We start from the raw sequence: 11,557 nt of genomic DNA on the forward strand, positions 1-11,557 counted from the left end.
TGGAAAATTCTTCAAGTAGGCTAATTTGCTTTTTCAAAACACGCTGAAAAGCTTCCTTTGCGCAGAGTAAAAGCAAATAAATTTACTAACTATGTATGGCCTTGCGTTTGCTGACACTCATATGCCCGTATATGCCACGCTTATTGCCCAAGTTATTCAAATGCTGTTTTCAAAATTCAAAATCAAAGTTTTGCCTGAAAGTAAGTCCCATGTAGGAGCAACAGTGAAATGTGGTTAGAATTTGCTGACCAAAGGGAACATGCGAGAATAACTAAATGTATTATCATTAAAATAAAAGACGATTAGAAATAATTTTGGAGAGTAGGATTTCAGTAATGTTCGTTTAATCGAAATTTAAGATCATGTTCTTTTATTGGCAATTCACTTGTTTTATGAATTATTTTCAATGTTGCAACTTTTAACTATAGGACAGCTAATATTTTGATAAATTTGAACAATTAAAAGATCCTATTCTCCCAAATTAGTTCCACTCGTATCACAATTCAATCATTTGATTCTAGTAACTAATCACGATAAAGTGATTAAACCCTTTTTAACCCTTTCAGGCCTAAACCCCTATATATATATAAGAGTAGCTCTGTTAAGTTACCAGAAAGTCAGGCCTGAAAGGGTTAAGTGCAAAAGTCGATTATTGCGGCCTTTAAAAATATATCGCAGACAGTTTTTCAGATTTAGATAGTTCTTCAGATTTTCTTCAAAACGTTATGATCAAACCTGTAGCAAATGAAAACTTCGGTCCAAAGTTATCAAAATAATTACAAAAAATAACGAAAATTGGTAAATGGTTGTTTTAACATTTTAAGAGTAAAATTTGCTGCACTCAATTGGTTAAATAAAACCAAATTGAATAGTTTTGTCATGGTTCTGTGTACAATTACATTAATCCCAGCGCAAAGCGTGATGGGAATTTCGGGGATTCCCCGCCATCCTGTGTTTTGCCTAAAATAGAACAGCTCATACCGATTGGACGGAAGCCTTCGCAGCACTTTATCTCACACTCCTGCAGATTTTGTCAGTCAGGCGGTACTGGTCGAGTTGGCAGCATGACATGAGTGTCTGAAACTAAGCAATAAGAAGCCACAAGAATCCATGACATCATTTATTGCCAGAATGGTTGCATTAAACAGGAACCACTGGTGCACTGTGACGGGGTAAGGTTAAGTGGTGACGTATTGTTCTCACATGCAGACATACTGTCGTTCATGAGACTTTTTGTCAACTGTAGCATTGAACTTACGATATCAATGGACATTGGATACAGATATACTGCCACAGTTGTGCACTGAATGACACCATTTCAGGAAAACAAACAGAATTTTACCTCTGATAGTTGATGTTTATGAACTACGTCCTCGTTCATTGTTCTGTTTCAAAATGGCGGCTTGCATTGACCTCACCGACGAACTGTCGTCAACTATTGAAAAGACCAACCACTCTCGTTTATGGAGACTTATAACAGATGGAGGCAACAAAGTCCTCAGGCAGGTCTTCGACCATATTATTCCACCAACACGTCTAGCTTCGTTTCTCGCCAAGCAGAAAAACAAAAACACTCTGTGGTATTTACATACAGTAAAACACATCATCTCAAACCAGGAATGGAGAGTTTTGTACCCTCGAAATTCAGGAGTTGTGACCTCAGATGACTTTGATGTGACTCTGTTGATGATATTGTTCCGAAATATCTGCAAACTTAGACAGCCGCCAACCGGATGGGATAACCAACCAAGACCTCACGATTACAGTTTGGAAGCAGATATTGTGAGAGTGAAGCTATACAGAAATAAGATAGCACATTGTGTAACAACAAACATTGACAAAGAGGTGTTCGAACAATGGTGGTTTGAAATGAATGAGGCTCTAGTACGCCTGGGAGCAGACAGGAAAGACATTGACCAACTCAAGACAGTAAACATGGATAGAGAAACAGAGGAAATGTACCTAGAAGAAATGACTGGATTTTCAAGAACTTCACTGTTAGCGAATGATCTTGTTACCTGCTTGTTGGATAAGTTTACCAACCCAGATCCTGACTGTAGGGAACATGGCTCAGAATTTGAATTATACTGCACCACTTGTCGAAAATTAATATGCGAAATATGTAAAGGTACCGGAAAACACGATTCACACGAACAAAACTTAGTCAAGGAAGAAGCTCTAGCAATGTACAATAAACTTAAAACGTTTGTTAGAAATTTACAAGATAAGAAGAGGGATATCGAGAAGTTCATCGAAAAAGCTATGGCATGTGCTGAGTCGTTGGAAAGGCAGTATAACTATCAAGAGAGACGGTTTAACCGTTCTGTCGTTGATGGAGTTGACATGCAGGCCAATGAATGTATGGTCAAATTGCGAGAGCAGTATTGTCGAATGAAGCGTGATATTGATGAAGAGGTCAAAAGCTTGCAAGACAAAGAAAAAAGCATCAGACATTGTTTAGCCCTGATTAAGAATGTTATGAAGATGAAAACAGATGTAAGATTGGTGTCAGAAGGTCACACAGCAACAAGTCATGCGGAAAACGTCCTAGCATTGACATGCACCTTCCACTCTAATTATGACCTTTTGTGCCGAAACAAATCTGAAGGAAGTAATGATGTCATATTTCCAGCATTGGCCCCCATATCGTCGTTAACATGTGAAACTCCAGTCGAACTAAGATCAGTCCGTGAAAGACTTTGCTTTACAATAGATGCGAAAAGCTATAACAATGATAAGGTACAGAACTGCACTAGTGAGCTCAGGGTGGTCTTATACGATGCTCGACGTGGGAACGTCTCTGACTTAAGAGTTGCTAGACCGTCAGAGAATAATGCAACCCACAGTATATATTTCGTGCCATGGGTATGTGGTGACTATCAGTTGTCGGTTAGGCTGAGAGGTCATAATATCAAAAATTCACCGTTTCGATTTAAAATCCCGAATTCGTTCACTTGTATGGATCATATAAATGTTCTTGCAGTCTATTGTTTTTTTTCGATCCCCACAAGTGAATATTTTTTGCCACACAAATATTGGACGGTCTTTCTCTTTAACGCGTACTGTTCTTGGTGTGCCTCGCCATTTGTAGGTTTGTGTAAGCTATCCCTTGATGCGTTATGTGATTCAATTATAGACCGACATCACTTAGCCATCAAGTTGTGGAATGCATGGTATGGATACAGTCAGCTATATGTATTCAAATACATACTAAAAGAAGCGTGGATATCTATAATGTCTCGAAAATGAAGCCCGATCGTATGTGTAATTTGTTAAAAGACGTCTGTTTTCCTTCTACCTGGCAGTTGTGCAAATGTTACCGATCAAAGCCGTATTTGACACATATTTGTGCTATTAAATGATCGACAAGTAACGGCTACCAAACAGCTTGTTGAAAACAATCATCGCATTTAGGCATGTTTCCTCTTACTATAGAGTACAAGGATTCATGAGGAGACAATTTACGAGTCACATCCTGTGTTTTGACTCGGTGGGCGAAGACATATTTCAGACATCAATCGCAACTAAATCGAGAAACATTTAAATCTTATAAAATTATGTTGTTTAGAATGGAACATTCTATTTTTGTAAACTATAAAAAGTGTTTAGTATGTTTTTGAGACATAAAAACGATTGAGATTAACTAATTGATAAACAGCTCCGTCGCTTACTTGTGTATCGCAAAAAGGTTTTACAGCCGAGGTTTTTATTATGACTGTCATTTTGATACATGGCACATTCTACACACTGGTCTCATCTGCAACATTTAGATATCGAGGGATGTATTCTGTATGTTGATAATAATACCATTCCACTGGTAGGACTTGAGATGCAGGGTACACTGTCATGTAAGGTTTTTTGAAAATAATATTCTAAAACAATGTGTTGATTTTATTTACGGAACGTGTCTGTACTCATTAAATAAGTGTACATTTCACTAAGAATCTAAAAATATGACTGGGTTACTGTATGCGGCAAACACGATAGACACTACTGAAGAGAACTCCCTTTTTAATGTTTCAGGTCAGATTGTCGATCTATACTGTTACGATACAATAGCAATAAACAACATCCTTTGACGGTATACCACGAATTTTTGACCAATTCATATATACTCGCTATCGCTCGTGCACAAATGTCGTGAACTGGTCAAAATCTCGTGGTACACCATCGCCTGGTGTGGTTTATTGCTTAAGTTTAATACAAAATATGTCTGTTGATCAGTATAATGTTGATTGTGAGTGTGACAGATTTGAATATTACAATTAAAACGTTTAATTATCTGTGCACCAGGTAACATTTCTAATACTTCGATGCACTTTCATGGAAAGAGCAGATCTTAACGACAGTAGGTATGACGCAGATCTTCAGGATAATATGTATGGATACAGGAGTATTTACAAAATAAAGAGAAGAAAGTTCAAATGGCTGCACCTTTGGATAAATTTCCGGTATATTCATTGTATCTGAAAAATACTGTTTCTTGTTCCACCCACGAAACAATATCGAAATGTTTAGTGCTCAAAGTGTCAACACAGTCACTATTTTTGTAGTAAACATTGTTATACCACGCCAAATGCTCATTCCGTGGCGAAATTCGCCTAAAGACGTCACGTGGCTATAAAATAGATACTACCAGTCCCCACTTGTTCGAAAAGGTGACGTCACAAGGTGTTTTTTCAAAGACTATTTCCATAGATAAATAGTATTTGAAAAGTGTCCGTTCACGTGACTATACGCATAGTGTCGTCTACAGCTTTGAAACAATAGCAGGTGATTAGAGATGATGAGTGCCCGGGATGAGCAACTACTTTCGAACTAAAAAAGCAAGATTTTCTATTTCACTAGCAAGTGCAACCAAGGACGTTTTACGGTATGCTATGGATATCTTTGCTTCTTTTTGTGAAGAAATTGGTATTACACTTCTTGCTGTGGAGAATCGACTGGTAAACTTCTCATGTATTGCTATAGTGCATATACAGTGAAGTCTATTTAAAACAATAACATTGAAGAGCATAATCACCTATGACTTGGTCTTTATTAGGGCTATAGGGCCCTTAACCCCTAGTGGCCTCGGCCTCCTGCTGCGGGATATAGCGATATGTTTCTGGTCATGCATGGCCCCTCGGGGTTATAAACCGGCGCTATAGCCATCATGACCAGATGACTTTTATTATAGATATCTGTCTTGAAGTCCATTCTTGAATTTATTTGCCAACAATAACATTAATACGCAATATGCAATATGTTAGCAAGGCTTGTATTTTTTTGTTTCGACATACTTTAAAATGCAATGAACGCGCAACTGTCCCAGTCATACCCAAATCCATTGTATAGAGGAGGTAGTGTTAGCGATGTATTCATTGCTTCGCTTCGATAAAGTTTGTGTGCGATGTGTGATAGTGAGCGTACGAGCGTGAGTGCTTCACGAACTCTACAGGGTGTGGAGGGGTCGCAGTCAGAAATTGTGACAACTATAAGCTCGGTTATTAACCAAATCTTTTTTGGATTGGGGATCTGTGGCTTCTCCGCTGGGTGACTGGGTACCCTGGACTAGTCATCGTTTACTGTATGACGCGACCATTGTGGTATGCCAGTACACATTAAAAGGATAACGAGATCGCATTGTTTACTGGCTCCGGACGTTAAACAATTGTTCCGGGCTTAAATGTCGCATGACGTTACGTAAGAAACAATATATTACGTTGGTTTGCACATCACTATTGGGTCAGAAGTAAGTAAACGTTCTCTATTAAATTTTGCTCACTCATAACTTTGGCATGTCTGCAGGTAAACTCACGAAAAATCACGAAGAGAAATTTAAGATAAAATAATTTCGCCTACATTCTTCCAGCAGTGTGACATACTACGAGTACAAATTCATACTGTTATTACCGGATTACTCATACACATTTTGCATTTTCATCACCCTCTCTAATTGCTGTTCAAATCATGCCGCTAACCACGACCCCTGACCGTTTGCAAACCTTGCATCTGACCATCTATGCTCTACATACTGGCCACAGGGAGTGTTTCCTCTTTGACCTTGCAGAGTGTCAGGAGCGACCACAGCAGCTTGAACTGTGATACAACAGTGGCCAATTCGTTCTTGCCACCGTCTTTCCCTGCGTAATAGTTCGAGAAAAGTCGACTACAACAAACTCGTGTTCGCTAATACGAGTATTTTTGTTCTAATACATCTTCCAGGATTACTAACCTGAAAATTATTTTGGACAATAGGATATTGAAGTAATGCTCGTTTAATCGGCAAATTTAAGATAATGTACGTTTTTGGCAGTCCACTTGTTTTATTTGTTATTTGCAATATTGAAACTCTCAGCTATAAGACACCTAACACTTTTGATAAAATCTGAAGAATTAAAAAGATCCAAATCTCCAAAAATTAGTTCCATTCATATTGTAATTATCTATCCTTTGAATTGATTCTTTCTTGCCTTTAAAAATATATCGCAGACAATAATATTTTTCAGATTGAGACACTTTTCGTATTTTTTTCGCAAACATTTTGAATAAAAACCTGTAGCCAATGAAAAGTTCGGTCCATTTCGTCGAAAGTTATCAAAATAATTACAGGAACATTAATAAGAATTGGTAAAATGTTGGTAAGACATTTTGTAGGGAAAATTTATGGCACTCAAAGGGTTCAACAAAACCAGCTTCAATACTTTTGTCATGGTTGTATGTAGTATTATATTAACCAAAGCGCAAAGCATGATGGGAATGGGGGATTCCCGTCGTCTTGTGTGTTGCCTAAGACGGAACAGCCCATCCCTATTGGACTACGCAGCCGTCGCAGCACATATCTCACACTCGTAAGAGTTCGTCAGTTACCTTGTGCTGGTCGAGTTGGAGGGACGATATGAGTGCGTGAAACGAAGCAATCAGAAGCCTTTAGAAACTTGAAAGTGATCCACGGTGCCATTTTTGCATTGAACAACAACAACTAATGCACTATGACGTGATAAGGTTAGCGAGTGACGTATTATTCTCACATGAAGACATACTGTCGTTCTATGTGTCAACTATAGCATTAAACGTGCATTTGAGATTTAATGCTAACCTCAGTTGTGTATTGAATGATAACATCACAGGCGTAACAGAACTTGACCTAGGATAGTTGATGTTTGTGAACTACGTCCGTGTACATTGTTCTGTTTTCAAAATGGCGACTTGCATTGACCTCACCAACGAACTGTCGTCAACTATTGAAAAGACTAACCACGCTCGTTTATGGAGACTTATAACAGATGGAGGTAACAAAGTCCTCAGACAGGTCTTCGACTCTATTATTCCACCATCAAGTCTAGCTTTGTGTCTAGCCAAGCAGAAAAACAAAAACACTCTGTGGTATTTACATACAGTAAAACACATCATCTCAAACCAGGAATGGAGAGTTTTGTACCCTCGAAATTCTAGAGCTGTGACCTCAGATGACTTTGATATAACGCTGTTGATGATATTGTTCCGAAATATTTGCAAACTTAGACAGCCGCCAACCGGATGGGATAACCAACCTACACCTCACGATTACAGTTTGGAAGCAGATATTGTGAGAGTGAAAATGTACAGGAATAAGTTAGCACATTGTTCAACCACAAACATTGACAAAGAGGTGTTTGATCAATGGTGGTTTGAAATCAGTGAAGCCCTCGTACGCCTGGGAGCAGACAGGAAAGACATCGATCAACTCAAGTCAGAAAGCATGGATAGAGCAACAGAGCAAAGGTATTTAGAAGAAATGGCTGAATTTTTAAGAACTTCACTCTTGGCGAGGGATCTTGTAAACTGTTTGCTTGAAAAGCTGGCAAATCCAGATCCCAGCTGTAGGGAACATGACAGGGATTTTGAATCATATTGCACCACTTGTGGAGAGTTAATTTGCGAGATGTGCAAATCTGGCGAAAAACACCAATCTCACGAATACGACCTTGTCAAGGAAGCAGCTCTTACAATGTACAATAAACTTAAAAATTGTGAAGGAAGGTTACAAAGTAAGAAGAAGAACCTCGAGAAGGTCATCGAAAAATGTTTGGCCTGTGCTGAGTCATTGGAAATAGAGTATTGCTATCAAGAGAAACCCTTTAACCATTCTCTGGTAAGTGGAGACGACATGCAAGCCAATAAATATATGGAAAAACAGCGTGAGCATTATTATCGGATGAAACGCTATATAAATGATGAGATCAAACGTTTGCAAGACACAGAAAAGAGTATGAGGTACTGTTTAGTTCGGATTAAGAATGTTGTGAAGATAAAAACAGATTTAAGATTTGTATCAGAAGGTCAAACAGCGACATGTTACGCGGAAAAAGTCCTGTAAATGGCATGTACCTTCGAGCCGAATCATGAGCTCTTGTTCGTACATAAATGTGAAGCAAGCAATGATGTGTTATTTCCTGCATTGGCCTCTATTTCCTCATTGACGTGTGAAACTCCAGTGAAAGTTAGATCAGTGCGTGAAAGTATTCGTTTTACAATCGATGCCCGAAGCTATAACAATGATAAGGTACAGAACTGCACTGGTGAGCTCAAAGCTGTCCTGTACGATGCCAGTGGGAGCGTATCAGAATTGATGGTTGCAGAAACGTCAGAAAACAATGCAACTCATTGTATAAATTTTGTGCCATGGGTTTGTGACGACTATCAGTTGTCGGTTAGACTGCGAGGTCATAATATAAAAAATTCACCTTTTCGATTTAAAATCCCGTACTCTGTCACGTATATGGATATATTTAATATTACTGCAATCTATTGGGTAGTAGCAATCTGCACAAGTGATCATGTTTTGCCACACAAATATTGGGCGGTCTTTCTCGTTAACGCTTACTTTTCCTGGTGTGCTTCGCCATTTGTAGGTTTGTGTAAGCTATCTCTTGATGCACTATGCAATCCAATTACAGACCAACATCACTTAGCCGTCAAGTTGTGGAATGCATGGTATGGATATAGTCAGCTAGATATACGAAAGAACTTGTTGATAAACATTGTAAAAGAAGCGTTGGCATTGAGCATGTCTTGAAAATGAAGCCCGATGCTGTGTGTAATTTCTTAGAAGACGTTATCTGCTTTCTTTCTACTAGGCAATTGTGCAGATGTCACCGATGAAAGACGAATTTGACACATATTTAAGCTATTTAATGATCGACAAGTAATGACTCCGAAATGAAAAATTTAAAACATTCATCGCTAAAAAATGTTTACTCTAATTAGGTATTTAGAAGAAATGACTTAATTTTCAAGAACTTCACTCTTGGCGAAGGATCTTGTGAACTGTTTATTAGAAAAGTTTGCAAATTCAGATCCCGGCTGTAGGGAACATGACACGGAGTTTGAATTATACTGCACCGCTTGTCGACAGTTAATATGCGAGATGTGTAAACGTAACGAAAAACACGAATCTCACGAGTACAACTCAGTCATGGAAGAAGCTCTAACAATGTACAATAAGCTTCAAGAGTGTGCGAGACGGCTATAAATTAAGAAGAAGGACATCGAGCAGTTCACAAAAACAGCCATGACCTGTGCTGAGTCATTGGAAAGACAGTGTAAATATCAAGGGGAACGATTTAACCATTCTCAGGTCAATGAAGATGACATGCAAGCAAATGAAAGTATGGCAAAATTGCGTGAGCAGTAATGTGGAATGAAACGTGATATTGATGAAGAGATCAAAAGCTTGCAAGACCAAGAAAAGAACATCAGGCACTGTTTAGCTCGTATTAAGAGAAAATGGTCTCTTTCCTACTGTCGATGTGTCCAATGTCTTTGCAAGATTGGTCGATGGAACGACAGATTAACACCACGATTGAAAATTCTGCAAGCATTTTGCTTTTTAAAAACTCTTTGAAAAGCTCCTCGCCTTTGGAAGCAAAACATATCTAATTTATTTACTTTGGTCTCACCTTGTTTTGACACTGATATGCTCACATATGCTAAAATATTTGTATGCGGACAATATACAAATGCCCTTTCCGATTTCAAAACTTTGTTTGAAAGTAAATCCCATGCAGTAGCAATGCAGAATAGTATTAAGTGAAATATGGTTGAAATCAGAAACTTGGGAGAACAACTTAACGTATTTAGATGAACTGCAGTCTGGAAGGAAGAAACAAGGCAGGGAATAGGGAGTGATTTTGGATATGGATAATTTGAAGACGATACTAAACAATTTCAGTGCCCTCGTCGAGTTGTTATAATGTCCTGCTGCCAATGCATACGGCATAGCCCGAACCATGAGGAAAAGGGGTTGACTGATTTTGACCAAAGTACGAGAACAGTTTGCTGACCAGTCCCTTGTAATAATAATCTAATGCTCTCTAATTGCTGCTCAAATCATGCCGATTACCACGACCCCAAACTGTACATGCAAACCTTACACCAACGTCCCTCAGGGCGTGTGTGCTCTTTGACCTTGCAAGAGAGACCACTGCAGCCTGAACTGTGACACAGCAGTGGCCAAGTCGTTCTCGTCGTCCACTTGTCCTCTATAATATTTTGAGTAAAGTGCACTAAAACACAGCTCATGTTAGCCTGTAAAAGTATTTGTGTTCTATTACAGATGTCCGAATACATTTGTTACCCTAAATGTATTGTTAATATAAAACACGATAAGTTTTAATTTTGGAGAATTAGGATTGAAGTAATGTTCGTTTAATCGAAAATTTAAGATCATGTACTTGTATTTGCAATTCACTTGTTTTATGAGTTTTTTCAATATTAAAACTTTCACATATAGGACACCTAATTTTTTGATAAATTTGAAGAATTAAAAGATCCTATTCTCCCTAATTAGTTCTACTCATATTATAATTATCCCACCTTTCATTCTAGTCACTACTGGTATCTCAGATCAAGGTAAAGTGATTAAACTCTTTAAGTGCCAAAATCAATTTTATTGTGGCTTCTAAATATATATCGCAGACAGTTTTTTCAGATTTAGATAGTTATTCAGATTTTCTTCAAAACGTTTCGATCCAAACATGTAGCTAATGAAAAGTTAGGTCCAAAGTTTTCAAAACAATTAAAAAAAATAACAAAAATTGGTATATTGTTGATTTAACATTTTAAGGGGAAAATTTATGGCACTCAAACGGTTAAACAAAACCAATTTCAATAGTTTTGTCATGGTTCTATGCACTATTACATTAATCCCAGCGCAAAGCACGATGGGAATTTCGGGGATTCCCCGTTATCTTGTGTGTTGCCTAAAATAGAACAGCTCATACCGATTGGACTACAGCTTTCGCAGCACTTATCTCACACTCCCGCAGATTTTGTCATTTAGGCGGCGCTGCTCGACTTGAAGCATGATATGAGTGTCTGAAACTAAGCAATTAGGGACCGTGCAGTTTTTATGGCCTGGGGGGGGGGGCGGCAAAATCTTGTCGACAGTGTTCAAAAAAATATAGACCCCCTGCATTTTTCGTGAAAAAAAGATGACCCCCCCTTTGTCAGACGAAAAAATTTGATACCCCCCCCCCCGCCCCCCGCCGCTGAAAAAAACCCCAAAACTCATATGTCAAATTTACCCGCACAG

The 11,557-nt window shown here is 38.4% G+C and overlaps 1 protein-coding gene across 1 annotated transcript; it reads left to right on the forward strand.

Moving 5' to 3' along the window:
• The first annotated feature begins 6,794 nt into the window (after nucleotides 1–6,794).
• LOC139125062 (uncharacterized) lies at nucleotides 6,795–10,809 on the forward strand. The gene is made up of 2 exons (XM_070691174.1): nucleotides 6,795–8,116; nucleotides 9,102–10,809. Exons 1-2 carry the CDS (start codon nucleotides 7,142–7,144, stop codon nucleotides 9,171–9,173), a joined length of 1,047 nt encoding a protein of 348 aa, XP_070547275.1. The 5' UTR covers nucleotides 6,795–7,141; the 3' UTR covers nucleotides 9,174–10,809.
• The last annotated feature ends 748 nt before the right edge of the window (nucleotides 10,810–11,557 follow it).

Source organism: Ptychodera flava (genome assembly GCF_041260155.1).
Source record: "Ptychodera flava strain L36383 chromosome 23 unlocalized genomic scaffold, AS_Pfla_20210202 Scaffold_24__1_contigs__length_23054250_pilon, whole genome shotgun sequence".
In the NCBI taxonomy this organism is placed as follows: domain Eukaryota; kingdom Metazoa; phylum Hemichordata; class Enteropneusta; family Ptychoderidae; genus Ptychodera; species Ptychodera flava.

What these genes read in the sequence shown, in the direction of transcription:
- LOC139125062 (XM_070691174.1), top strand. Translation starts at nt 7,142, where the DNA reads ATGTTTGTGAACTACGTCCGTGTACATTGTTCTGTTTTCAAAATGGCG. An exon ending in AACCCTTTAACCATTCTCTG is followed by an intron (nt 8,117 to 9,101) that starts GTAAGTGGAGAC and finishes TCTTTCTACTAG; the next exon opens with GCAATTGTGCAGATGTCACC.